Below are 27,371 nucleotides of genomic sequence, written 5' to 3'. Positions count from 1 at the left end.
TTTTAGTACATGACATTTCAGATGATGTCATAATCTGAAGTAGATTCACCATTTCTGCTACTTACATTTCTACAGTTCACTCAGCTGGAAGAGCTTAAGATTGTTAGCCACAGGCTGTGCTCAAAATGCCAGAGCTAGAAGGAACATCTCCCTAGGCCTTAGCTTTGGAAATTCCGTTGTCAGTATTTATGTTTTGTTCCAGTTTTGTTTGGTACACTGTACAGGCAAATCCTCCAAGTATTTACACAAACCAAGTTTGCTATATATAGTTCTTTTGAACTAAATGTGGTTGCTCACCTTTGTGAAGATACGTGCTCTACAGTAGCATTTGTTTAGGGCTGGACACTGGAAAAAGCTGGTGGCATCTGCTAGTCAGAATGTTTTACATATGTATATTAAAACATATTTTCTATCTAAATATTCACACACGTATGATGGTTATTTTAGGATCTGAGAGAAAAAGAAAGGATATTCTACTGAACTCCACACGAAAGAATGGCCAGTGAGATAAGAAACAGCAGCATGGTGAGTGTATCTTATAGAATAAATTATGCCAAAACAAAATACTTACAACAGAATCAGTTATAGCATTAACATTACAGATTTTTTGAAACAAGTTTTGGACACATGGATGTGAGGTCCATTTTTCAGCTTCTGTCCTCCCAGCAACTTCTTGGACCCAATTTCCCTTCGATGCAATAGCTCCTCTGCTTCCACAGACAGCAGCACTCTGAGCCTGGTTGGCCTCAGGGAGGAAGGAGGCTGAGGAGCTGATTCCTGACACTTTCCCTTGTTGTTTTCCATCAGTGAGTACAGAATTGTTGACAGGTACAAGGTTGCTCAGAGCACAGTGCACCACTTCAGCGAGGTGCCTTCCCTTCTCCTCAGCTGAGCTATGGTGCCTGCTTGGGGGACTCAATAAGTGTGTTAATCTTAGTTGTGCTGTGAATTAAGGACACGTGTGAACAGCTGCTGTGGCTCAGCTGCAGACTGATAAATTCTTAAGCAGAGCTACTTGATCAAGACACAAGCTCGCAACTATGCATAAATTGCATTTGTATCTGATATAAACTCATCCAGAACCATGCCCACATTACCCTCCATGTCTTCAAAGAGGTCAATTTTTTCAATTATTACCATTTTTAAAGAAAGAATATACTGTTTTTGAAAGAATCATTAGAAGGATCACTGATGTAGAATTATTAATCTGTTGTTATCGCATCCTCTTTCACTTAATTATTTCCAACGTGTTTTTGCAGTTTGAGTGTGTCACTGACGAAGGGTGCAGCAGTGTCAGCTCACTTTGCAAGGATCTCTCCAACCTTGTCACCTGGGCACACAGCCATGGGACTATATGCGTTCATACCCCAGCCTTGGAAGCTGTGCAGAACATGGGTCAGCCTAGCAAGAACAATTCTGTCCTGTGGATTTGTGGAGTTGGACACGCCTATCACTGGACGTGTGAAGATTTACATTTTGGAAGCAAAGAAGAGAATGAGGCTGCAGAAAGGAGAAAGAGGACCTTTGAGGCTCTGTCACGAGGTGCTGCTTTAGCTGAAAAGAGAAACAGGATAGCCTCGTTTTTGGAGGTGGCTAGAAGAGACACCACTGCCACAGAATCATCTGGTGCATCTGCAGGGGTCTCTCAGCAAAAAGATACCATCTGCATAATGCACAACGAACCACCAGCCAGAGAAAATCAAAGAAACAGCAAATCCATGCAACCACACTCTGCAGCACAGCAGCATTTGTCAATATCCAGAGGCGAAATCAGAACAGATCTACATGTGGTAAAGCCAGAAAGCAGTGAAGATCTATACATCATCTCAGATGATGAGCAGTGTGTATTGGATGCAGAAAACCAAGCAGAGAGAATCAACCAAAATACTCTTTCACAGTCACCACCTAGAGATGTGACTGCTGAGGTAGGTTTGCAAATGTGTCATGATCAGAACACCGAAATTAACAAGCAGACAGCCACCTCTACATCTGGCTTTACCCCCAGGAAAACACCTCCCCCAGCTCTTTGCTGTATTCTAAAATCTGGGAGTGATCAGAAGATCCTGGAAAGCAGCTTCTCGAGTCTAGGTCCCCTTAACCCTGCAGAGTTCATAAGTGAAAATTCTAGAGCAAGGAATTCTGCTGAGTCAGCAACACCAAAAGAAGATGTAGAATCGATTCCTATCTCCAACATGGAAGCAAAAGCCCAGCTAGAGCCACCTGCCCCTGTGATGTTCTTCGAGTTCGAAGCCACAGGAGGTGTCCAGGAGCAAATCCACCCGAGCTTTTGTGAGTGTAATGTCTCAGGAACAGACTTGAATAGGAATCCTACCGAGAACCCTGCGGAGGAGAGCAGGCTGTCAGGATGTGAACAGGCCCCTTGTCCTTCAGCCTCAGTGAGCCCAGGAAGCAGGAATTCAGACCAACCTCCTGAATCTTCAAAAAAAAGTAAGATACCCTGGAGCTCTAATCACGGGAGGGCTAGTGGGCATGTTTCACTAATCACTTTCCCAAACTATTACAGGAGGTTGACTTCTTTTAGCTGGCAAAATGTGTATTGTGGCATCTAAATGAATGCATCCTATTTAGGTCGTGCCCTTTCTACCAAAAGGGACTAAAAATATTCCTACCTGAAGCAATCATCACTTCCATAGATAATGCCTTTTACTGAGATACCCAAATGTTCACTTGGCTGTAGCCCAGCTTCAACTACCCACTTTGAATGTTTTGCTCTTTCATTTCATTTGGTATTAACTATATATGTATAAATTACAGTATGTTGGCTGTACTTAAGACAGAATCCCTGTGAGAAACTGGAACCAGAGATATGAACTCTGGTCTCACTGAGAAGAAGAAAAGCATGAGAAAGTAACTTTCAAAGCAACGGAACAGAAATTCTGGATGAAACTGTGGCTTGACTGAAGTCAGTGACAAAAAACTCCTGCAGTGGCACCAAAGCTTCAACGCAGCATGCTAAATTGGATGACCTTAACACATTGCTTTAGTGCATTTTCAAATTGTTAAGTTCAAATCATCACTAAAATGGACTTAATAAATGATCACGTTGTAGGATAGATGTGTGTAATACACTGGAGCCTTAATACCAGCTACACGCGTCATTTAATTGAATGATTAAACACCCCAATTAAATTGCAAATGCCCAGGTTTTTAAAGATGCTATTGCAAGTCACAAGGTTTGTATCTGTAATGATTTGCATGCCTGCAGATCCATCAATCCACTGCTGGCTAGTCAGTTTCATGTTTTTGTCTGCTAATATCTAGGTGTAAACATTGAAGCAAATGGTGAAAATCTAATTCAGAGAAGTTAGAGCTCTTTTCCTCCCAGTGGACTCAGACCTTGGCTCTCTCTAACCAAGAAGCAGCCCCCAGAAACACTTGTCTCCCCTGTGGCTCGGGCGAGACCTCCACATTGATTTGCAAGCCATCCATCTCTTCCCGTGTCAGTAACAAATCAGAACATGCAAAACACCTAAAGAGCAGCACAGGGAGCAGTAGCATCCACCTCCATTCAGTCCCAGCATTTTATGATTGCTAAGGGTAAAATATCTTAGTGCTGGAGGAAGACTTTGTAGATGTTGGCTCTAGAACCCTTTTTAATCTACCCCTTCTTCAGCCCTGGAAAAGTCACAGGCGAGCAGATGGAGCTCTTCAGCAACCCAAAGAGCTAATTTCTCATGCTATATGGAATTAGGTAGATGTGGTATTGCCATAGCAACTTGAGGAAGAACCCAACTGGAATCCTGGCAACCCTTCTTAGAAATATATGCTTCCACTCATCTTCTTCCTTACTATTCACTCCTAACTTTTAGTTCATGTTTTTATTTCACAGTCAGAGCTCTCTTGCCCTGAAGAGGTTTTAGGGCAGAGGAACGCTTTGAAATGTGTTTTACATAATGACTGGTACAACACTTTGAATGTATGACACGCAGACCACTTAGTCCTGAGGCAGATCACAGGATCCACGCACAGGCTGACTCCCATTTATTTTAACAGAGCACACTTTGGCCCCTGGAGTCACCATAAAATACAAGCCAGAGCAGCTGCAAATTGCTGAAAGCACACCAAGTCAATTTTGGCTTGCTTGAGCTTCGTGGCCAATGCTGCAGCAGCAGGACTGGAGCTGCTGGTTATGAGCATGGGCCTGCAAGCACACTCTGAACACAGGCTCAAAGTCAGTCAGGGCAGAATTCAGTCCCTTACCAACATAAAGACAAGCCAGCAATGACAACTACAGTTTCCAGTGATTCTCTCCTAATTAAACATGAATCAGAATGAAAATACCTAACATTTATCTAGATGGTAGCATGCAGATTCACTGCTTGAGTGTGAAAGGGCAAGACAGGGGCTGTCCTTCCCTGTCTAGACAAGTGGTGTGGGCAGCTAAAAAACAGAGCTTTAAAGGAAAGGGTTTGTGGCAGTCTCATAACCTGTCTCATTTTTGAAAAGAAGTTGAATGTTATTCTGCATCTCTTTATATTTCACTGATCTCCTTGCTAGTTCTCACTGATCACAAAGATCTGTCTTATCTTTTAGGTGTGTTGAGAAAGAGAAACCGTGCTGCTGCCAACATCAGAGTTTTCAGAGAATGGTTGAATACACATTGCCCTTCTGATACACGTGAGATCCATAAGCTGCCACCCAAAGACCTTGACAATTACCTAGCCTCGTTCTACACGTCTGCAAAGAAACAGAATGGCACAGATTTCTCCACTGGGTCTCTGCAGCTCATTCAGAGCAGCATAGACAGGTACCTCAAGGATCACAATTACAAGTACAGTGTGGTTAAAGGATTCGAATTCAGAGCGTCTCAGGAAGCCTTGAAACAGAAGTATCAGCATCTGTCTCAAAGAGAGAAAGAGGAAGAGTGGAGTCTCTTGGAGAACCTGACAGAGGAGAATGTGGATCACCTCCATGAGAAGGGGCTGTTGAGTCAGACAGACCCGAAGGGCTTTCTGTACCTGATGTTTGTCAATATCATTAGGGGGTTTGGGGCAAGCACACACAACCAGGGCCAGCATCTGTACTGGGGACAGCTGGTGCTCAGAAGGGATGTGGCAGGGCTGGAGTACCTGGTGTGGAAGCATGAGCTCAGTGCAGAGGGAGCTGGGGAGGAATCAGTGCAGCATCTCTTTGCCAGACCTGACAACCCCGATAAGTGCCCTGTCCAGGGTTATAAGAAGTATGCAGAGAAGAGGCCGGGTGATATGCTCCATGATTATGATCCACTTTACCTCTCTCCCAGAAACATGTACTCCATGTGGGACCAAGTGTGGTACAGTAGGAAATCACTGACAAAAGTCAAAATGGGGAAGATGCTGAAAGTCATCCTCCAGCAAGTGAAAGCATCTGCAAAGAAGCCCAGGAAGTGAAAATACCCACTCAATTTCTGCCAGGTTTTGAAAGGCAGCATGTTCTGAAGTTGTGTTTGAGAAGTTTCAGTAGCAGTGTTTAGTGAGGGCTGAATGTCCATCTCTTTGCTTTCACCTTGGAACCTGTTGCTTTGTCTTCCAGGTGAAGTGAAGATCTGTTATTCTGTGAACAGCACTGGTAGTTCAGCAAGTTGACAAAGAGGATTTCAGTTTTCACGTTTGTAAAAACAAAGTCAGTGTTGTCCAGTGTTGTTCAGTGGTCTGATAGGACAGCTGGCATTAACTGGGGGAGGGCTCAGTGGCAGACTGAGTGCACTTGTATGAAGAGGAGTTTGTGCTTGCAAAGTGCACTGAGCCTGCAGCACTGCAAGATAAATAACACGAGTTAGTTCTGGGCTGCATCAGGGGCATGATGCTGCTTTTGCCAGCTGCTAATCCATAGCTTCAGCACAGCATGTGTCGTTTTTCCTGGTGAGGGATTCATGGATTTCAGAAGTTCTGACTTGTTTTTCCCAGAGCTGCTTGCAGGGTTGAGCAGTCCTGCCGTGCTCTCCCTGCAGTGCTGACCACAGAGACTCATCTTCCTCAGCCATTCGATTGCTGTTCGCTCAATGCCTCCTCTTCCAATCCAGGCAAAGTTGTTGGGCTGAATTGTTGACGTATTCGAATAAAACAGTTCTGCTTTATGTGGTTGGTCCCTTCTAAAACAGCTGAACAAAACAAGACCCTGCCCAGCTCAGCCTTTCATTTCCTCCGTGCGGATCGGTTCAGCCCACACCCCAAAGCTTGCTCCTTTCACCCACGTGTCTCTTGCTTCTCCGAGCTGCTACGAGAGGAAGCACACCAAGCAAAGCACTGTGCAGTGATGGGCCTCAGCACAGCACTGCCTCCCCTGAGCTCAGCGAGGGCACTGCAAGATCACGCCTGCTCTGAAAGAAGGATGGCCGGGCTCTGGGTTTTGGGGGCCCTCCCCCCCTCCCCACTGTGGTTCTGTGATTGCTGGCCCGGTTGCAGGGTGAACCCCTTCCAAGGGAACAGAGTGCTGGAGGCTTCTGCAAAACCGCTTTCTCTTCCCCTTTTTTCCACGTGGGATTTCCAAACCCTCTCCGCCGTCGGTTTCGAGATGAGAAGGGAAGCGAGGGAAGGGAACTGTGCTCATAAGCAAAGTCTGCCCGCGTTGGGGGACAGTCCTGGGGAGCCCCAGTGGAGCTGGGTGATGTGGAGGAGCAGCTGTGCCTGGGACAGCGCTCTGTGTGGGGTCAGCACACGGCTGTGATGTCACACGTGAAGCCCCAGCACCGCGAGGCCACGCAGACAGACAAACCGCACCGGGACGAGTGAGGGAGAGAGACAGCTTTAATAAATTAGCAATATAAACAGCATGAATATATTATATCTCAGTGCCTCAGCAGATGGGTGACCGAATCAGAAAACCACTCCAAAAAGAAAAAACATTTCTTTCTTTTTTTTTTTTTTTTCTGGTCAGCCACAAACACAGCCCGCGACACAAAGGACGTGCAGTTACCGTATGATCCCTTTCCACCGAGCTGCCTCCTCGCAGCAGTCATTAAAACCAAGTGATCAGATCCCCCCCCCCCCCCCCAGCAGCCCCTTGAAATAAAAACAAAGCACTGCTTCACCTCAAAGGGTGAAAGCAAACCCGGATCCGCTGCTGAGATCTGCGCTGCACAGAGAGCCCCACCCCCCACATGTCCCCCACCCCCCATATCCCCCACCCCATCATCCCCCCCTCCCCCCCTCAGTCGCTGTCGGTGCTCAGCTGCCCGCTCTCCCACCGCTGCCCCATGGCGCTCCGGTGCCGCACCACACGCGTGCTCTCCACCACCTGCGGGAGAAAGAACGCTTGCTTTTTAATTAATTACTGCTACGGTTAATGAGTTGCTCGAAAAGCCGCCCCGCGTTGCAGCCGCAGCTCCCCGCTCTTCGCTGAAGTCCGCTGCCCCCCCCCGGCGGCTGCGGGACGAGCAGGGGCGGACCCACGCGGGACAGCGTCCCCCTCCCCCCGGAGCCCCCACGCGCAGACAGCTCCGTACCTCCGTGTTGATCCTGTCGATGGGTTCGATGCCCGCGTACTGAGAAAAGGGAGAAACGAAGCTTTAGTGCATCCCGGGGAAAGGGGGAAACGCGTTTCACACCACCGGGACATCGTCCCCCCATCCCCGCCTCACCTTGCCTTCCTCCCTCCTCCTCCTCCTCCTCTCCTCCGTCGGACTGCAAAACACCGAATCGGGGCCGGGGCTGTCGGAGCAGCTCAGGCGCAGCGGGGTGAAGGATGCCACCAGGCCCAGGACGCCCGGCTGCTGCGGGGCCGGGACCGGCGAACCGGACACCGAGTAACTGCCGCTGGCACCCGAGGCCGCTGGGGACAGACAGACACAGACAGACTGAGAGACCTCAGCTCCGCTTTTCTCCGCTGAGCGCTCGCTATCCCCGACGTGCCGTGCACAGAACTGCTGCGGGGCACGGCCTGCTGCACTGCGGCTCCCCCCTACCCCCCCCCTCCCCACCCCACCGCGGGCGCGGCTCTGCCCCTGCCCCTACCCGAGCTGTGCCGCGAGCGGGAGCTGTCCCTGGAGGGGCCGTCGCCGCCGTCCATCAACCGCCGCCTCCGCTGTTCCTGCAGCTCCTCCTCGCGCTGCAGATCGCTGCGGATCTCCTCGTCGATCAGCGCCGACCGCTGCGGCCTCCACGTGCGCAGCGTGTACTGCTCCTCGCGGCCGTGCTCCCCGTCGGGGCTCAGCTCCCGCCGCGCCGGGCTCCGCGTGCCCATGCCGTCGGAGATGGAGATGCGGGGCTGCCAGAAGCTGAGGGCGAAGTGCTCCCTGCGCAGGACGGGGCTCGGGGTGGGGCCGGGCAGCCTTCCTCCCGCTGAATCCTCCCTTGCTCGGCTGCCGGCGGAAGCGCGCTCGTACTCATCCCGGCCCCGCCGGTGGGGAAGGGTCACCGCGGGGATGGAGAGAGCCTTCCCGGGCCGGGTGCCGTCGACGAGGCCGTCTCCGGAGCTCCGGGGCCGCTCGGCCGCCCACCGGCCGGAGGATGGCTGCTGCGTGGGGGGCTCCTCCTGCTCGAACACCCTGCGGAGCTCGCCCAGCTCCTGCGCCGTGCCGCGGTCGTACAGCCCCGGCAGCCTGCCCTGCCTCCGCAGGTCTTCCTCGCGCTTTGTTTCCTTTTCTATTTCCCGCTGGACGTTGAAGGATGCTCGGCCTTTGTCCTTCCCTTTCCTGCCCTGCGCGGGGGCCGTGTGCAGGGACAGCAGCGGTTTGGTCTGGATCTCCACCAGCTCGCTGCTGGACGTGAGCCTCTGCATGCCCCGCTCCTTCCACAGGCTCTCCTCCCTCTCCAGAGCCCGGCGGATCTCCCGCTCGATGGGGGTCTCTCCGCTGCCCTCAGCTGAGCCCCCACCGTCCCTCACATCCCTGAGGCCGTTGGGGACATCGCTCCCATTGCTGCTGTATCCAGCACTGCCTCCGCTGTACATCTCCCCCAGCCCCGAGTCCAGGTCGTCCCTGGACGATGCTCTGGCCAGGAGTGCTCTCCCCGTGGGATGTGACACGTTGGTGTCCCCCTTCCCTCGGGCATAGCCCTCCTTCCCCGAGCCCTGGTGCTGCACGCTGTACACCGTGTAGATGTTCTGGTCCATCCCACCCTGCCCGGGCCCCGTGGTGTCACCACGACCCCTCTCCACCTTCGTGACAGTGTCAGGACTGTGCCCCTCCTGCCTGGAGCTTCTGCCCACCACCTCCGGCCTTGGGGACGTGGTGTGCCCGGGGCTGTGCAGAGCACCCGGGCTGCTCTTCTCCAGCATGAGGAACTGCTGCCGTGCAGCCGAGAAGTTGATCTGCTCCCGATCAATGCTCTCAGGGTCCACGGGTGTCACAGCCCGGCCTGGGGAGGCTTTGTCAAAGTAGATGGCGAAGGAGCCGGGGACACCGTGGCCCTGCCCGCCTGCGGCGATGGAGCTCAGCTCATCCATGGAGCTCCACTTCTCAGCCATGGTGGAGCTCTTCCGCACCACCTGGCCCCTGATCACCTCCCTCCTCTTGTCCTCCAGCTCCTTTGCTTTTTCGGGGGAGATGTTTGGGGGCTGCATCCTGTACGGGCCCGGCTCATCGTCCTCGTACAGCTTGGAGGGTTTCCTCTCGCCCCTGTAAGCCCTGAGGTCGTACAGGTTCCCGGACCGCACCACCTCCAGGTGGGACTCCCTGTCCGGGGATGGGCTCCACATATCCTTCCCACTCTCCAGGAAATACGAGGGTGACTTCAGCCTGATTTTCTGCTCGTAGCCGTTCTCTTTCTGGCTGCTGTACTGGGAGGAGCCAAATATATCATCGTCTCCATCGGCAGATGCATCACCGTGATAGGAATCGTTCTGGTCACGCGTGTGCGGGTACTGGAAGACCAGGTGCCGGGTGACCCTGTCCATGTCAGCATCCAACGCTCTGCTGAGCTCTTCCTGGGGCTGCGTGGACTCTGTGCTCACCTGGAGGTGCCCGAAGTGCAAAGCGAGATCCTGCTGGCCCTGCAGGTGGGAGAAAAAATCAGGAGGGGCACGGGGAGCAGCGCAGCTCCCCCACCCCCACCCCTGGCTGTGGGTTCCATTTATAGGAAGGAAACTCCAAATAACTGAGGCTATTTGAAACAGTAAAGATAACAAAATTGGTTTCAGGCCTCATAAAAGCAGGAGACTTTAACCCATGTGTCACACAAAGGAGTGAACACCCGTCCTGACCTCGGCACCGATCCTCCTGCCTCTGACTGGGCTGGGGCTGGATGCGAAAGCAGCTGCCAGGGCAGGGCAGGGTGGCACGGGTGGGTCCCAGGGTGGGTCCCAGGGTGGGTCCCAGCCCCACAGCCCCACAGCACGCAATGCCTGCCCGGCCCTGGGACATGGGAACCCAGCAGGAGCCGGGCGAGCAGCACCTCGTGCCCTCTGCCTTTGCAACGCAACGCTGCTGCAGGCACTGGGTTGCACCCTCTGCCCCACTGGGCTATTTCTGCCCCTCTGGGTGTGGGGCAGCGCTGACACCAATAGGAGCAGTTGGGGCACCAGAGGCATAGGGTGATGTCCCCGTGTGGTTCGGTCCCGCTGTCATCAGAGCAAACCCGGCCCTGCTGCAGAGGGTCACTCCCGTCTGCTCCAGATTCCTGTAACCTCGTTAATTCTCTGCCCGTAATTCCTTATTGCTCTTTTACGGCCCACAGTGAACCACGTAACGAAAACTCACTGCCTGCCCACACCTTATCACGTCTGGAAGGGGCGAAAGTCCTCTCTGGGGGTGACACAGCAGCACCCAGCTGGCCTGGCCCCGGCGTGCTCCGTGCCACCACATCCCCGCAGCCCAACCAAACGGGCACTGCTGCTCCCAGCCCTTCCGCTGCACTGCGACACGAGCCCTGCTGCAGGCAGCCCTGCACCTGCACTGCCTTTAGGGTTGGGGTGCACACCCCCCCCCCCCCCCACGCCCACCCCGTGCGAGCTGCCCCTGCCCCGAGCCCCCTCTGCTGCCCCACTGCGCTGCACTTACGGTCCTGGAGCCATTGGCGTGGGGGTCCCGCACCCCGGGGTGGCTGTGCGGGGCTCCCCTTGGGCTGCAGCCTCTGGGGAGTGGTTCAGTGGTGCGGGTGCTGCGTGGCCCTGATAAGCTCAGCTCCCTCAGTGGAGGAATTCCAAGAATGCAGCTGGGCTCATCGCTGGCCCGGGCTCAGTGGGTTGTTCCCAGCCCCCCCCCCCCCACGCCACCCATCACCCTGTGCCGGAGCTCCCACGCCTGTGGGGCTGCTCGGGCCACAGCACTGCACTGACAGCCGTTGCACCAACACAGCGGCGTGCATTCGTGCACCAAACACGCACCGCTGCGGCATCACAACAACGTGTGCACCAACTCCCACGCACCGTCCTCCGGGCACTGTCTGCCCTCCCGCAGCCACAGGAACCCCATCAGGAGGTGGAGTTACGGCTCCTCTGCTCCAGCCCTGTGCCCTGGCTCAGCCAAGCCGGGGTAAAGCTCGAGCCACCAGCATCCCACCACTCTGAGCCACGCAGGGCTGAGCCCCTGAGCTGCCTGCAGGCGGAGCAAACACGCAGGAGCCGCGGCTGCTCTCACTCTCCCGTTCACAACGTGGGGCCTCTCCCGGCTCTCTATAACCCCATGTTTGCACAGGCGGGGCTGGGCGGGTGCTGGCACTGCTGCGGCAGCCCCGGTGCTCCTGGTCCCACCATCAGCCCCCTCATCCCTCGTCTTTCCTGGGGACCACGTGCCCTGCCAGCAAGGAGCTGCCCTGCATGAGAACACGGGGCCGTTGGATCTGAAGGCTGAGGGCAGCACTGCAGAGCAGTGGCTGCGGTGGTCTCAGTGCCCAGCAGAGCAGCAGCATTGCCAGCAGCTCTGCCCTGAGCCCAGAGCACCCAGAGCCACACGCTCCCGCCTTGCAAGCACCTGGCTGACCTGGGCTAGTGCCCACCCCGTGCTCTGCCCTTCACTGTGTTTTAGGTCAGGACACCCCCACCCTCATCCTGACTGCCCCAAGCCCTGTTCCCACTGATCAGATCCCAGCAGTCAGTGCACAGCTCGTCCCTCCCTGCCCACCACCCCGGGCCCAGGAGGGGCAGCGGAGCCGTACCCCACCGACCCTGGCTGCGACATGCATGGAAATCCCATTTACCCCACCCAGCCCTGTACCACCCCACAGCTCCGATGGGAGCACCCAGCCCCCCCTTACCACGCAGACGGTGTGGGTGGCACAGCTACCTGCAGCTCTGCGTTTCCGGGAGGGAGAGCAGTGCCTGTTTTACTGTGGGGCTGAGACAAAGTCCACTCCGGAGTACCACACCCTGCAGCGGGCACAGCCATGTGTGCACAGCCCTGGGGCGGCTCTGGCTCAGCTGGGCACAGCTCCCAGATGTGACCTGGGATCCCGGGCACGACTTGGTGCCACTGCTGCCCCCTGGATGGATCCACGGATCCTCACCAGTGCGGAGATGGGCAGAGAGATTCTTCTCCACCGCACTCGGTGGGAATAGGATATCCCATCCCTGTTTCCATCACCCACATCCCCACCATCCCCAACCCCAGCACCCCCATCCCAGCCCCTTCACCCCTCCGTACCCAGGTGCTGAGCTCAGCTGGGGGTGCTGCAGTCAGCTGTCTCTCCCCACGCAGAGGCAGAGGCAGCAGGTTGGTTATTCACACAGTTTATTTGCTCGGTTCAGGTGTCTTACAAACAACAGGGGGGGGTGGGGGGGGGGAGAAAAGGGAAACTTCAAACGGCTTTGTCACAGGTAAAAAGCACGGGAGCGCAGGAAGTGCACTTCAGCTGAGCCAGGGGGGTGGGGGGGGGGGCATGGCATGGGGCTCTGTGGGCTGGGGCACGGCCGGGTCCTCACTGCTGCTGTACCCCAGCCCCGCAGGGCCCGGTTCTGCTCCTGCTCGGGGTCGGTGCTGGGCTCAAGGGTAACTGAGGAGCAGAGGGTGCTGAGGGTGGGAGTTTGGGGTCAGCACCCAGGGTGGGGGTGGAAGGAGGTGACATGCAGCCCCGCTGGGGGCCTGGATCCCCAGGGATGAGTGGGGCAGATCTCCCCAGCACCCCATGCCTCAGTGCTGGGACTTCTGGGCTGCGTCCCTGCAGGCTGCTCCTGCAGCAGAGGCTCTGCTCTTGACCCCATGGGGCTCCACCTCTCCCAGAGGCTTTTGGTCAGAACTCAGGGCGCAGCTGTGTGCCCACCCATAGCTGGTGGGCCGTGGGATGCAGCAAGCACCTCATCCTGCTGCTGGCAATGGGGCTGCGAGCCCTGGGAATGGGGTGGGGGGAGCACCCAGGGGTTGGGTGGGGCTCAGCACCCACAGGAGCCCCGCACCCTTCCTCCTGCCCCAGCAGGTCTCAGTGGGGAGGAAACGCTGGTGCTGGTGATGAGATCCCCGCTGGGGGCTGGGGTGCGGGGCACGGAGTGGGGCGGCTGGCACGGAGCTGTGACCCCGTCCTTCACTGCACCACCGGCACAGAGACAGCACCCGGGGGCACCCTGCGTGGGACAAGGTCCCCAAAAAAGCCCAGAGCGAGCTGGGCTGGGGATCTGACAGAAGTGCTGGAAAAATGGGGTCTGCAAAGCTGCCAGAGCAGCTCCAGCCACGGCAGAAGGGCACAGGGCCACGTCCCATCCCATCCCCGTGGGCTGGGTCCTGCAGCCGACCCTCCTCTCACTGCCAACCCCACACTCCTGGGTGGGCAGCGGGCACTCAGACACAGCCCTGCTCAGCTCCTCGGGTTGGAGCATCCAACCCCAGCACAGAGCAGCGGCGGTGACACCAGTACCTGGTGGTGGCTGCGTGATTGGGGCAGAGATCTTCAGCAGAGCACATCTGGGTCCTCCCAGCACCGGGGGAACCGTGCCCGGTCCTTGGCACCCTGCAGCCCGGCATCACAGCGCAGAGGTGCAGAGAGGAAAGCTGCCACGGTGCTGGGCGGGCACGGGTCCTCTCCTGGCTGCCTCCATCTTCCGATGGTGGATGGGGAATGGTTGGAGGAAGGAGGGAACGCTCCCGGGCGACACAGCAGGAGAGCGCCGGGGTGGGCAGGGCTGTGGGGAAGGAGGGGAGTGGGGGGGGGATGGGGTCTCTAATAAATATCACACGCAGCACTGGAGGGGTGTGCACGGAGCGGGTGTCGGTGCCGTGGCTCTGCCGCTTGGTGAACGCTTTCCAAACACCGCGTTGGATTTCCCCAGTTCATATGAAAAACAAGAAGGGCGCCGTGTCCGCTCAGTAACCCTGTGTCCTCTGTGGGATGGTGGGTTGTGGGGGGAGGTTGTGGGGGGGAGGAGGGGGAAGGGGGGGTGCTCGGCGGGGGCTCACATCACCGTGCAGCATTTGCAGCGCTGCTTCTTCGCGTCCATGTCTGGCTCAGCCTCCTTGGCTTCTGCAGCGTTGGTGCCCGGTTTCTGCCCTCCTGGCACCTCGTCCCCCTGCAGTGGGGCGGCTGCCGGCTCCAGCGCGGTGCCGTTGGGCGGTGCATGGTCCTTGCCCGCCACCTCTGGCTTGCTCTCGGCGTCCTCGATCACCACCAGCTCGGCTTTGATGGTGCCCTCCAGCCCCAACACCTTCTTGGTCTCGTTCTCATCCTCCACGTTCTGGTAGCCCATGAAGATCATGGTGACCGGCTGCTCCTTGCTCGGCTCCGTGCCCTCCGTGGAGTTTTCCCTCGGTTTCGCCTGCAGCCCCGTGATCTCTCTCCGTGGTGTTGCTTTCTGGCTGGATGCAGCACTGCTCGGAGCTTCCCCGCTCGCCGTGGCCTCACCCAGGGTCACCTCGTCTGCCTTATGCAGGAGCTCATCCACCTCGGAGGAGCTGAGCGGCTGTGCCCCGTTCTGCAGAGCCCCGTCCTCGGCACTCACCGCATGCACCACTGCGGGGACGAAAGAAAGATGGTAAGGGGGGTGGGGAGCAGCAGGAGAGGGCTTGGGGTGAGTGGCTGCCGGTGCTGCCACCCCAAGCCCCTGCCCAGAGCTCCAGCACTGTCCGAGGGGCTGCTCCCAGCCCTCAGTAACTGTGGAGCTTCAAAACCCAGTGGAGTCACGGCAGTGCTCTGCAGCACATCACCACTGCCATCCCCAGCTGAGCACCAGGCTCCAGTGCATCCCAGTGCCCGTGGGGGGGGGAGGGGGGGGGACAGGGTCCTGCACTGCTGGGTGCTCGTAGTGATGCATGGTGAGGGATGCACCCAGCCCATCGTGTTTTCCACTTGGCCTGGAGCATCGTGTGCTGAGCAGTGCAATGGCTGCAGAACCCACTCAGTGGGGCAGCAGGTAATAACCAGGTGGATCAGGCACGGCTGGGATTGCCCTCCTAGGCTGCTCAGTGCTGAGTTGATCCCTGGGATCGGGGGGTGCCGGGGCCCCCAGGCAGTGCAGGGTCTCAATGTGCCGATGATGAAGGTGACGGAGGTGACAGAAGTCCCTCCCTCCCCAGGGAGGGCACTGCAGAGCAGGACTGGCTGTGGTGCTCTGCCACTCGCTTGGGGACGCGCTCAGTCCGTGGATCCCAGGGTTGGCACAGCACCTGGACACGCTGCTCAGCTCTGCGGTCGGTCCTCGTCGCTGACTCAGCTGTCCCTTGGTTCCTCCAGCCCCATCCGAGCAGGTTCCCCAGGGCAGGCACCGCTCCCTAAAGCCGTTTTCTCCCCTAAAGCTGCGTCTTCTCCTCACCCTGAGGACAGGTTCCCTGCTGCCAACCTGGGCACCGTGGGGCCATGGGGTGCCCCCACCGCTCAGCCCTGTCCCCTTCCCAAATGGAGGTGCCCGTGACAGTGGGGTAACTCAGTGCTGATGCCCCTTCCCTCGCCGCTGGGATGCACTCCTGGGCCTTCAGATGCGGTGGATCCTCTGCTCTCTTGCAGCACAGTCTGATGTGCTGCCCTGGGATGGTGCACGCCAGCAGATGGCTCCACGCCACGTGGCACAGGACGCTGCCCTACAGGGCCAGCAAGGAGCTGCTCCAGCCCCTCCTCACCCTGCTGCCCCTCGGGACGCTCGGCAGCCGGTCCCTCATCCCCTTCCCTCTGCTCCTGATGCCTGCTGGAGGTGCAGGACGGGGCCGTACCTTTTAGCTCATCCTCGTACACTTTGATCCCTTGCACACAGTGATTCTGGGGGAGAAGCGTGGTGCTGGACAGGACCTTGGTCTCCCCAGTCACTCTGTCCTTCTCCACCGTGATCTCCACTGAGTACATGGCTGGGACACAAAGAGCACAGTGAGCATTACGGCCCCAGACCTCGCGAGCAGCAGCGGGCAGGCACAGCGGTGCAGTGCTCAGCGGCGGCAGCAAGGCAGCAGGATGCAGCGAGGAGGAGTGAAGGCAGAGGCAGGTGTGACATCCCAGGTATGGCCCTCCTACGTGGACCCACGAGGCCGTGGCCGTCCTGATGCTGCTGGCATCCCCTTACCTCCACGGCTCCGGTGTTCCCCGGGCTGGTACCCACCTGTGCCCCGTGGGGTGTTAAGGCAGGTGGTCGCTACGTCCGTGTGTCCGTCCGGCCTGAGCGTGGAGCCAGGCTCGTGCTGGGTGGGATGCAGCACTGAGGGTGAGCACTGAGCTTCGTGGGACGGCCGTTGGTGGGCATCACTCCTTCAGCTCTCTGCCTGTCCCCACCTCGTCCCGGTGACGCTTTGCTCCAGAGATCCAAAGCTGATTTTTTTCTGGGCTGAGCCGTGGATAGACCGCAGGAAACCTCTCGAGGAGCAGAGCTGGCTGCAGCCCCGTGGCCCCACCTGCTCCCAGTGCCAAGCTCAGGCAGCCCCCCCAAGCCCTGGCCCCACATCACTCTGCTCCCTCGCACCACGAAGCCGCAAACAGAGCGGGAGGAAAGGATTAAACGGAGATATGAAACAGAGGGAGAAGAGTGAGGACCCCGAACAGCGAACCAGCCGCAGGCTCCCAGCAAGAATGAACCATCTGATTGCACATAAATGACATTCTCTGCCCCAGGCTCGGAAACTCATCGAGCGGTGGGGATCGTTGGTGGCAGGACCACGGGGTGGGCAGTGCATGGAAGGCAGAGAGCTGAGAGGTGCTGCAGGGCGGGAGGAGGGAGCACTCCTCGCGTGGAAGTGGGCACGTACCTGCCTTCATCATGTCAGTGCCTTGCACCGCCTTCATGGGGCTGCTGGAGACCTTCTTCTCAGCTGGGAATAAAGAGGAGAGAGTGGCAACCTTAGCTGAAATGATGCCCAACTCTCCGTTGCGCCCCATTGTATGCTGGGATGGGCACTGGGGTGGATGGGGCCTCCTTCCATGGTTGCTACCACTTGGATGGGGTTCTGCAGCCATAGGACACCACAGGGAGATGGGGAGGTAGGAACAGGGATGCAGGGACAGGGACATGGAGATGGGTCGAGATGGGGACAATGGGTCAGGGACGTGAGGATGAGGCCATCCTGGTCCCCTGCCCAGTGCTGCTGGTGCCCACTCCCAGCCCAGCGTGAGGGTCCTGCTGCCCCAGGAGGGGGAACCACCATTGATTCAGCATCTGGGGTCACCTACCTATGGCTGTGCCCAGGGGACTCTGCAAAACAGAAGAGAGATGATATGAGCTGTGGGATGATGCACCATGCACGCTCTGTGCACCCAGCCCCAGTGGGTGCACCCAACCCCCACCCTGCTTCATCCCCTCCCATCCAGCTCCTCAGGGGAGCAGCTGTGCCCACCTTCTGCACGTTGGGGATGTTCTCTGCCTTCTCCTCCTTCGCTGGTGGTGCCACCACCTCAGCCAGGTTCTCCTTGGTGGATGTGGCAGAGCTGCTGTTCTCCAGTGCCTCCAGCTCCCTCTCCAGCCTAGGGAAGAACCGTGGCCATGAGGCTGTGCTGGGACCACAGCAATCCTGCAGGGCTCAGCTGCTGTCCCCAGCCCTGGGGTCACATTACTGAGGGCCAGAGCAGCTCAGGACAGGCAGAGCCTCAGAACAGCTCAGCACAGTGCTGGCAGGACATGGGTTCTGGCTCCATCCCTCACTCTGAGCTCTGAACCTCACGGGACTTACCCCTCTCACCAAGCCTGTGCCAAAGCAACGAGACCTGCTGCCACCTTGAAGACAAAACCAAACCATCCTGCCGTGACAGTGACTGCTGCCCTGTGAGTGAGGCCGTGCAGGGGCTCTGCAGGGACACCAGTCCTGCTCAGCTCCGCACTGGGGACCAGAAGCAGCACTGACAGTGATTGTAAGGGAGGCACAGGATAAGTCCCTGTCCTATCAGGCTCTCTGCTTTCTCTCTCCGTGTCCCTGTTTCCATGTAGGCAGTGCATCTCTTGCTGCACAGCAGCAGCCCCTCAGCTGGACACGTCCCCACTCCAGCATCTATTTCCAGGGGAAAAATGTGCACTTGCTGGAACAGCTCTGGACCGGACCTACATTTGTAGGACCCGACTTTGCTGCGGTTGATCCCACGCAGTGACTAAGCCCAGCCCGTCACACGCAGTGCCAACAGCTGGTGGCACGGAGTAGTGCCACTTCACCCGAGTTTTGCACCCAGTTTCATTAACCCTGTGTGAATTTCCCAGCAAAAACAGAGCCCATTCCTGGCCACTGAGCCCAGCCAAGAGCCACACAGCCCTGATGGCCCCGGGGCACAATGGGGACTCTGTAGCTTTGTGCTGAGGGCACCTCTGTCCACATTATCCCCTCCCTTTGCTTTACATCTCCCTGCAAAATGCTCTTTCCCTTTGAGCCCGCAGGAATGCTCTGTGCCATTACACCAACACAAAGACCCCTTCGTGCCTGAGCCAGCCCCGCAGTGCTGCCGGGCACTGCACAGCCTGTTACCTCTGGATGGTTTCCTCCAGCTCCTTGGTCTTCACCTCGTCCTCCTGCATCTGCTTCTTCATCGCCTCATCCTCCTCAGAGGTGGAGGACGGGGCTCCCTCCAGCAGCCATCTCTCCCGCAGAGCTTTGGACTGGGGGAGCACAGAGGGTCACAGTCTCACTGCCCTCGTGGTCGGGGGTCCCCGTGTATCCCCAGAACACATCGGGGTCCCCGGGGGGAGACGTCCTCACCTTGAGGTGCTGCAGCTGCCGACGGTCATCCTCCAGCTGCCTCCTCTTGTTCTCAATCTCTGTCTGACGTTTTCTCTTCTCCTGGAGGGACACAGAGCCGGGGTCGGCGCGGGATGAGGGAAGCACCGGGAACTGCTGGGCTGCAACCTCCATCCCAGCACCTCCGGGAGAGGGGAAGGTGCAGAGCACGGACTGTTCCCTGCCTCAAAATGTCACCTTCCCCCAGACCAGCCCTGCTAAGTGTGAGCCGAGCAGCGAGGGGGAAACCGGCCCTAGGCGGTCCCTTCCCCGGCCCCCCCCTCTGCTGCACATCCTGGGTTCGGTCCAGATTGCTTTAGCAGAGTCTGTCCCAGTCCAGGGAAGCGTCACCCGCTCTTTTTCTCCTCTGGCCCAGAACAATTTGCCCTTTGTGCTGCACAGATCGGCCGATAGTGCGTGGGGCTGGGAGCTGGCAGCGGGGAGCTGCTATGGGGCAGCAAGGAGCTGCTATGGGGCAGCAGGGAGCTGCTATGGGGCACCCATCCCCCGCAGGACAGCATCATGCACAGTGCTCAGCCCTTGGCAGAGGGCAGGGGGGACCCTTGCCTTCGTTTCCTTCTCACTCAAGGCTCATCGAAGCACTGCTTTGTTAATTAAGCTGGCTGCCAGCTCTGGCCCTGGTCCCCAGGAGCAGGACCGAGCCCTGGAGGAGCTGCCACTGTGTGGGTGCTGAGGGGACTCACCGCGATGGCCTGCAGCCTCTCCTGCTGGAGCGTGCTGGCCTCCACAGCCCTGCAAGAGAGCAGAGAGAAGCCATGAAGCGTGGTCACCCACACGGAGAGATGGGGGGACTTCGGCCGCGTGAATGGGGACATTGTGGAGCCAGACACCGCACGCAGACAAAGGCTCTTCCCTTCTGCCCGCTGCTTCCTCTGCTTCCCTCTGCCGCCTCAAAGCCCAGCACTGCCCCAGCACATCTCCTCCTGGCACCCCGATCCTCTTTGTGCTCCCATCTCCTCTTCTCTCCGGGGCCAGGCACTGGTCGAGGTTGGTGACAGCGCCGTGCGGAGGGAAACGGTTACGACAGAAGGGCTGGAGCAGAGCACTTTTGGCTGCCTCCACTATTCTGGCTCACACTTTCCATTTCAAGCCAGTTCCTTGGCTGCTGACACCTTTCCTGCACGGTGACCTTTCCAGGCTGTGCACGTCTGCGCAGACAACAGACGCACGGATCCCGTATGCGCGGCCCTGCTGTGCTGCCCAGCATCAGGTGCAGCTGCAGGCACCTGCCCCGGGGACCTGGGGAGGTTGTGGGGAGAGGGGAGCAGGCTGGCCGCGTGCCAAGTGATGCTAACGAAGCAATTAGCCGCGGCGCTAATTGGGGCAGGAGGCTCAGAGGTGTCGTAAGGCCGTGGCTGGTTGCCATTTATTTCTCAGAGCCCGGGAAGGGGGCAGGTGTGCGGAATGGGATCGGGGGAGGCACGGGGTGGTTGGAGGAAGCAGGGTGAGCTGTGGGGTCCCTGAGTGTGGGCACAGCAGTGGCAGAGACTGCACGGCCCAGCCTGGAGCTCCAGAGGACGACCCCGTGCAGCAGGGAGAGCTCTTGGGTTCAATTTCCACCAGTGGTGGTGGAGTGAGGATCCATTTTCACAGCTCGCAGGAGTTTCTGCCCTGGCTGAGAGCACTGGAGCCGTGTGACCGAGGCTGGGAGGACAGCAGGACGTGCTGCCTGCAGCTCCTGACCCGCACACACCCGGCAGGGCCCAAGGGCTTTGTGATGCTCAATCAAAGGGAGAGCAGACGACCCTGTCCTACAGCAGCTGCAGCTCAGCGCTGCTGGCTTTGGTGGCCCCAAGCGTTCCCAGTTCAACCGGGGCAAGTGGGGACAGGGAGGGGGGTGGCAGTGCCATGTCCACAGCAGGAAAAGCCATTGGAGAGCAGCTGGTGCCAGCAGCTCAGGCTGTGTGCTCAGAGGGGACCAGCACAGAGCCCAGAGCTCAGGGGCAGGGCGTAGCTGGGGGGCACGAGCCCTCCACCCCCCCAAGGTAACCATCAGCACATCCCCCTTAGACCGCCCTCGGGCGGTGCCGTGTCGAGGCTGTTTTCCCTCATTCCCACCCCAAGCAAAACATTTTCACGGCGTACAAAAGATTGCCACTTTCCAGAAGGCCCCACAAAAACAACAGGGACATTTCCTGATGGAAAAGTGGAAAGCGTGACGCCCCACGGTGACCTTCCCCCCCTCCCCCCCCTCCATCATCACCACCGTGCTCTGAGCTCCAGCCCAGCACCAGGGCTGCGTGTGCGCAGTGCACACGGGTCCTTGGCAGAGCACGAAATCAGGAGCAAACAAACAAGATGGGAAAGGTGCTGCGTTTGTGAGCAGTTATTTTGAGGCAGTTTGAGGTGATGCTGTGACGCCTTTGAGCGCACACGCAGGCGCAGCCCCTGTTTGTCAGCTTGGCAGCCTGCCTGCCATCCGTGAGCCCCATCCCTGCTCCCTGTGCTCTCTTTGCTGCCCCTCGTATCGGGGCTGCACTGGTTCTGTTCTGCACCTGCACCAAGCCATCAGGACCACAAGCGGGGCAGACCATGTCTGTTTCAAATTGCAAAACTCGGAGATGGAGCTGTGACAAGATGATGATAAACCCAGAAGATGTCCCGAGCAGGGGGATGTCAGGGCCACGGAGTAGGCAGCAGCAGTCCCCAGGCCCCGTGACACCCACGTCACAGCCCTACACCCTGCCACAGGCAGCAGCCCAGGAGGTGAGACTTTCCCCTTCCCCCCTCCAAGAGTGAGATCCAGGACTTCAAGTAACCCCTGGGCCCAGGCAGCTGGGACAGCTCTGCACTGCGTGCAGAGGTTGCAGGGAGGAACTCTCTGGCTCCCTGCTCACCCTTCCCTGCACTGGGGGGGCTGTGGGGCCACAGTGGCAGCAGCCCATGGCCTCAGAGTGCCCCGTGCCAGGGTATCTGCCTGCTCCAGGGCCAGGGGTGCCCAGCTCTCCACACCCCAGACTCGGAGGGCTTTGGAATGAAGCTTCTTTCTCTCCTGGATCTCTCACTGTTCAACTGATCCAAGCTTTTTCAGTGTTCCTGAAACGTTCTGTTCTCCTTTTCTTCCCCTATTCTCTTTATTTTCCGTTATTTGCTAAAGTTTCTGCATTCCAGGGGTGAAAGCCAGAAATCTTCCTGGCCCAGGGAAAGACACAAAACAGGCTGGATGCCCCTTGCTGCAATGTACTGTCCCCAGACCCCACGCACACAGCCCAGGACACCTCTCCATCACCCCTAGACCCTGAGAGAGACAGAGAAAGGACAGAGCTCGAGCCCCCAGGTCCCTGAGCATGGGGATGGGGCGAAGAGATGGGAGGATGGAAGGGGTCCTACAGCCCCGTTCCCGGGGTTACCACACTCCTAAGGGATCCTGCTGCTGGGGGCTGATCAGAGCCTCGGGGCGGGGTTTGGAGCGGGATCCCTCTTCCTACAAGCAGCTCGGAGTGGCCGCACATCCTCCGTAGCTCACGGAGGGGCACAGCCCCGGGCCGGCGGATGCACGGAGCCGGGAGGCGGGTGCCCTGGCAACGGCTCCATGGCAACGGCTCCATGGCAACGGCGCCATGGCAACGCCGGTGAGCCGGCACCGGCCGGGGGATGCGCGATGTGCTGCACCCCGGCTGCGGGGAACGAGCAGCACCACGGGACGGGGGTCGAGCCGGGACTGAGCAGCTGCAAGGATCCCGGGGGGCCCCAGCCACGCCGGCGTGAGCTCCACATCACGTCGGGATACTGGGAAGGGGTGGAAAAGTGACCCCAGTGGCACCGGGCTCACGGTCACCATCCTCCTCGTGAATCATGAAGGCAGAAAAAGACAGCAAGAGCGATCCCTTCCTCCCCCTCCACCTCATTTCACCAGGTCTCGTGAGCTCCTGCCAACAGGTTCATGCTTTTCTGCCCGGTCCCAGCTCTGCTGATCCTGGGGTAGCTCCTCAAGCTGCTGTCGATGCGCTGCGTTGAGTGGCCGTGGCACGAGAGATGAGGCTGATGGGTCTGGGGATGCAGGTGGCACTGGGGCACCGTGCCCCAGGAGCTCACATCTGCTGCAGGAGCAGTCCTTGGACAGAGCCACGCACCCACACGTGGGCACCCCGCACTCTCTCCCAGGGCTCTCCAGCTCTTTCCAGCCCTGCTGATGCCGCTGTTTCCTACCATCACAAGAGAAGCCCATGACCTTTTGTCTCCTCCCCGCCTGACATGAAACAATAATGTTTATTTGCCTTCCTCTGTTTTTTTCCCATTAGCTCATCCAAACGTGTGAAGAGCCGTTTCAAGCTGCTCCTCCGCCCCCTGACCTCTGCTCCATTCCCACCAGCTCAGCTCTGAGGCAGAAGAGAAGGAAGGGAGAGGGCTCATCCCAAGCCAAACTCCATCCTGCGGCCCTTGGAGGATGGGCCCTGGTACAGCTGGTGGCAGCATAGGTGGCAATAGAGGGAGCAGCACTGATTTACACCACTATTCCTGTACCAAGAGCCAGACCCCCCAGGGAAATCAGGTCCAGAGTGCTGCTACTGTGAGGAAACTACAACCCCTGCCCCAGTGTGCTGCTGCTCACAGCAGGGTGTAGAGCAGAGGGACAGCCCAAGTCCAACAGAGAACGACAGTGAAGGCAAATCCCTCGCAGCAGGCTCAGGAGGGAATGCACAAAGCTCTGCTTGGGAGCGAGCAACAGAGAGGGGAGGCCAGGTCCCCCCTGCAGCCAGCTGCTTGCTTTAAGCCACACCAGCTCTGTTGCCTGTGCAGCCCCTTCCCAAGTGGCTGCCTTGGGAGGAGATGAGGTGGGAGGAGGAGATGGCAGCCCCAGGCTCCCGAAAATGCAGGATGCATTAGAACAAGCAGAGCTGCCTGATTGATTCTTCAGGCTGAGACGTGGGCTGGAAGTGCCAGGAGAAAATGGATCCTCTGAATATTTGATGAACAGAGGCTCAAGGAGGGAGTTTGATTGGAAAATTACAGATCTTTCAAACAATGGTTCAAGTGCCCTCCAAACACTTGGGTTTCTAGCTCCCTTCCAGTTAGAGGAGCAAGGCTCCACTAGGAAACACCCACACGATTTATGAATGAAGCAGAGCTCCCCACACCTGGCAGCACTCCACCCCCTGGGGCTGACAGCCCAGCAGCTCCAGCACTGCTCCAGGGACACGGAGCCCAGGTCCTGCTGTCACTGGGGTCACTATGGCTGCATCACATCGCTCCCCAGTCCTACAAGGCACCCACACCACCATGAACACCAGGGCACACGAGGCTCTACGGAGTACATGGGGATGTGGTTCATGTGCAGAATCCTGCCTGGGCACCCAGCCCAGAGCTCTGCTCCCTGCCCCCAGCCTCCATCCAGCTCCTCTGCACCAGGAAGCACCTGCCTAGAGCACAGCCAGCACTGCTCCCCACCCAGACAGCAGCTCCAGGGCTGTTGAGGACTCATCCTCATCCCCTGTGACTGGCTTCTGTCTGGGACCTGAGGGGCTTGCTGCCTCACAGACGGGTGCAAGGAGTAAGTACAGACTCAGCTCAGGCTTCCTGAATCCGCCCCTGCCTCCAGCCCCTAGTTTTCCGCCCTCCATCAGACCCCATCCCTTGTGCACGTCCTTTCCCTTGCACAAGGGGCAAAGTGGCTATTTCTGGCCAGGAACGAGGAATGGCAGCAGCAGCAGTTTCCCAAGGAAATCCACTCTTGCTCCAGTTCCTTCCCCACTCGGTGCACTTCTGGGCTGAACCCTGAGCCCCCGCTCCCAGGTGCCATTGTGAGGCTGTTTGCAGCCAGGCTTTATGGCTTCCTCTGGGACGTTTGGGAACAGTGCTTCACTGGGTTTTGCATCTCAGCAGAAGAGCATGGAAGGGAGAGTAGGGCCCTGAGTCCTACACCAAAGAGAGTGCCCCTAAGGGCAGAAATGCCCCTCCTCCCCCTCTGTGAGGCTCCTGTTCAGAGCTGGAGTGATGGGGAGGGCAGGACCAGGAGAGCAGCTGGCTCACAAGGAAAGCAAAAACAGCAAGGTGCAAAGATATCAGAAGGAGCTATCAGCAGCCAGAAGTGGAGATGCTAAGCCTCTAGCTGCTCAACAGCATCACTAGCAGGAGGAGCAGAGGACAGGAGAGCAGCCGTGTTGGGACCAGCAGAGCCTTTTATAAGAGCTTTTAGCCAAACCTCCTTTGGCACCAGCAGCTCGTGGTGTCCAGCACCCTCCTCCAGCTGCTGCCAAAGCCAAGGGAAAGCAAGAGCCAACCCCAGGAGCATGCTTCCCAGCACACATCAACAACCACAGAGCCAGGCCTACGTCTGGGGAGCGTCGTGCCACGGGTCCCCACGGATCCCAGGACTTTCCTAAGCTCCCATCCCAATGACAGCAGCGTGAATCTCGTAGAGCCCACATGACCCTTGGTAAAACCCTGTGCAGGAGCACCGGGGCCTGCAAGTCTGTCCTTACACCCAGGGAAAACGTCAGCATTTCAACCGCCAACAACTTCTGCACACGTATTTGAGCACAAAATCTCAAGATTCATCTCCATGAGAGCCAAAACCTGAGTGAGCAGAAGGGGCTGCACCAAAGCTGCCCAAACAGAAACTGTTCACGCTCCGGTGCTGCTCTGCAGCTCAGCCCCACACTCGCCTCTCACCTCCAGGGCACATTTCCCTGGTAGGGTTTGTAGTCACGAGAAGCAACGATCCGGTATTTCCAGCACACAAACAAAAGCCCCAACACAGCCCTGAAGGACTCCTCGTCCCCTGCTGACAACCCCAGCCAGTTCCACCCACCCCACAACCGCCAGTGAGAGAAGCAGAGCTGTCACCTGCCCAGGAGCTGACCCCCTCCCCATTTCCACCCCAGGCACTGACCCCAGGTCTACCATCCCCCCCCTTCCCTTGCTGAACCCCACTGGTGCCTCTCAGCACAGTGAACCAGGGCCCAGCCCTGACAGGAGGAAACAAGCACCCCAAATCCCTCCAGCTCCCCTGTGGGGCTCCCCTAAACTGGAGGCAAATGGCATATGGCCAGGTCCTGTAGTGTACCCAGTGCTTCGTTAGCAGGCAACTGGTTAATCAGAGCAGGGCGAGGCGCCCACGAGGAGCGGGCGGTCGCTGGCCCCTGGGTTGGGTTGGATGGGTGCCCCTGGAAAGACCTCATCAGCACCAGACCCGGGAGATGCTGGAAGGAAGGGAAAAGAATGATCCCCCTTCTTCCTGCAGGTTTCAGCCGACCGGGGCAGGGCCCCACCGCAGCACACAAAGAAGGTCAGGGCTCTGGAGCATTCCTCGGCTCCCGAGGGGCTGTCCCCAGCAGGACGAGGGGAGCAGCCCCCGCTCCCAGCCGGGCCCATCAGCACCGCGTGCAGGGAGAGGGGTCCGCGGGCTCCCAGCCACCCACTCGCCCCCAGCTACAAGCAGCAGCAACAACAGGTTCAAAACAGAAAAATAAACGCCCTTCCCACCCCATCCCCCCCCCCCCCCCCAACCGCTTCCCGCACCGCTGTCGGCAGACGCTGGAGCCCCGCGGCTCTCGCACCCGCTCGGGGCCTCCATCCCTCCATCCCCGCACCCCGGGGGGTCGCCTCGGCGCCCCACAGTAGGGCAGGAACCGAGGGGGGTTGGGGTCGGGGGGGATTTACAGCTCCCTCTGAGCTCTATGGGGCTCTGAGCCTTCGGCATCGGGGCTTCCTCAGCCCCTCGGTGCGGTTCCCCGAGCCCGCTGTGCGGGGACGCGCCGTGATTCAGGGCCCCGACCCGCAGCGTGGGGGGGGGGGATGCGAGCCCCACGAGCGGGGTGCGGGGGTCCCCGCGCCGAGAAAAGATGCGAACTGACGCCAGCGACTTCTCAACCCCCCTTCCACGCGTCCCCGCAGCCTCACCGGGGGGGTCCGCAACCCCACGCACCCGGGGGCCGCCCCCTCCTCGGCACTGCGGTGCGCAGCACGGGGACGATCCGCGGCCCGGTGCGGGGGTCCCGCGGGGAACGGCTCCGCTGTACTCACTCCATCTTCCAAACGGGCTCCGCTGCGTCGTGCCGGGCGAGGCGTGGCGGTGCGTGGCGGTGCGTGGCCGGCAGCCGCCGGCGTCCCGGCTCTCAGGGCCCGGCGGGCGGCGGCATCCCCGGCGGGGCTGCGGGATGCGCAGGGATGTCGGGGCCGCGCCGGTGCTCCCGCCTCCCGCACAGCTCCGTCTGCCGGGCGCGGTCCGCCACTGCCACCGCCCCTCAAACGGCCTCGGGGTGCGGCTCTCCCCGCCCGTCGCTCCGCGCTGCTTGCCGGGGTGCGGGGGATCCGATCGGGGGGGAGCGCAACGGAGGGGGGCCGCTGGTGATGCCCCCGACGGAGGGTGGGGGGAAGGAGGTGTCCCGAGGCTCTTTACACCCGCACCCCGCAGCCCTGAGGGTGCCAATGGCGCTTC

The 27,371-nt window shown here is 58.7% G+C and overlaps 3 protein-coding genes across 6 annotated transcripts; 1 reads left to right on the top strand and 2 right to left on the bottom strand.

Moving 5' to 3' along the window:
* The first annotated feature begins 428 nt into the window (after positions 1-428).
* LOC136054597 (uncharacterized protein KIAA1958 homolog) lies at positions 429-5,709 on the top strand. Its single transcript, XM_065745891.1, has 3 exons — positions 429-525; positions 1,260-2,448; positions 4,555-5,709. Exons 1-3 carry the CDS (start codon positions 496-498, stop codon positions 5,388-5,390), a joined length of 2,055 nt encoding a protein of 684 aa, XP_065601963.1. The 5' UTR covers positions 429-495; the 3' UTR covers positions 5,391-5,709.
* A 1,436-nt stretch (positions 5,710-7,145) lies between these two features.
* On the bottom strand, positions 7,146-12,174 carry MISP (mitotic spindle positioning). 3 transcript variants are annotated; one of them, XM_065745890.1, is made up of 5 exons: positions 12,132-12,174; positions 7,953-9,930; positions 7,580-7,770; positions 7,445-7,483; positions 7,146-7,236 (listed from the first exon to the last, which is right to left on the bottom strand). In XM_065745890.1, the coding sequence occupies exons 2-5, from the start codon at positions 9,832-9,834 to the stop codon at positions 7,150-7,152; spliced, it is 2,199 nt and encodes a 732-aa protein (XP_065601962.1). In that variant the 5' UTR covers positions 9,835-9,930; positions 12,132-12,174; the 3' UTR covers positions 7,146-7,149. The 3 variants fall into 3 exon arrangements, with proteins under 3 accessions (XP_065601962.1, XP_065601961.1, XP_065601960.1); XM_065745889.1 differs by lacking the exon at positions 12,132-12,174 and adding an exon at positions 10,937-10,995; XM_065745888.1 differs by lacking the exons at positions 7,445-7,483; positions 12,132-12,174 and having other exon boundaries at positions 7,953-9,924.
* A 2,033-nt stretch (positions 12,175-14,207) lies between these two features.
* Positions 14,208-27,126, bottom strand: PALM (paralemmin). Of its 2 annotated transcripts, XM_065745932.1 has the most exons (9): positions 26,957-27,126; positions 19,675-19,723; positions 18,953-19,033; positions 18,722-18,852; positions 17,609-17,735; positions 17,445-17,466; positions 17,024-17,086; positions 16,004-16,135; positions 14,208-14,810 (listed from the first exon to the last, which is right to left on the bottom strand). In XM_065745932.1, exons 1-9 carry the CDS (start codon positions 26,959-26,961, stop codon positions 14,257-14,259), a joined length of 1,164 nt encoding a protein of 387 aa, XP_065602004.1. In that variant the 5' UTR covers positions 26,962-27,126; the 3' UTR covers positions 14,208-14,256. The 2 variants fall into 2 exon arrangements, with proteins under 2 accessions (XP_065602004.1, XP_065602005.1); XM_065745933.1 differs by lacking the exon at positions 16,004-16,135.
* Positions 27,127-27,371: the final 245 nt, after the last annotated feature.

Source organism: Cyrtonyx montezumae, unplaced genomic scaffold (assembly GCF_038088225.1).
Source record: "Cyrtonyx montezumae isolate F1298 unplaced genomic scaffold, pur_monq_1.0 scaffold_39, whole genome shotgun sequence".
NCBI lineage: Eukaryota > Metazoa > Chordata > Aves > Galliformes > Odontophoridae > Cyrtonyx > Cyrtonyx montezumae.
This window is presented reverse-complemented; position numbering and strand designations above follow the sequence as displayed.

Coding starts and splice junctions, on each gene's coding strand:
- LOC136054597 (XM_065745891.1), top strand. CDS start 496: ATGGCCAGTGAGATAAGAAACAGCAGCATG. Junction 526..1,259: donor AGATAAGAAACAGCAGCATG/GTGAGTGTATCT, acceptor GTGTTTTTGCAG/TTTGAGTGTGTCACTGACGA. Junction 2,449..4,554: donor TCCTGAATCTTCAAAAAAAA/GTAAGATACCCT, acceptor CTTATCTTTTAG/GTGTGTTGAGAAAGAGAAAC.
- MISP (XM_065745890.1), bottom strand. CDS start 9,834: ATGGACAGGGTCACCCGGCACCTGGTCTTCCAGTACCCGCACACGCGT. Junction 7,771..7,952: donor CCGCTCGCGGCACAGCTCGG/GTAGGGGCAGGG, acceptor GTCTGTCCCCAG/CGGCCTCGGGTGCCAGCGGC. Junction 7,237..7,444: donor TCGACAGGATCAACACGGAG/GTACGGAGCTGT, acceptor TTTCTCCCGCAG/GTGGTGGAGAGCACGCGTGT.
- PALM (XM_065745932.1), bottom strand. Junction 18,853..18,952: donor GGCAGCTGCAGCACCTCAAG/GTGAGGACGTCT, acceptor GTGCTCCCCCAG/TCCAAAGCTCTGCGGGAGAG. Junction 14,811..16,003: donor GTACGAGGATGAGCTAAAAG/GTACGGCCCCGT, acceptor TCGTCCCCGCAG/TGGTGCATGCGGTGAGTGCC.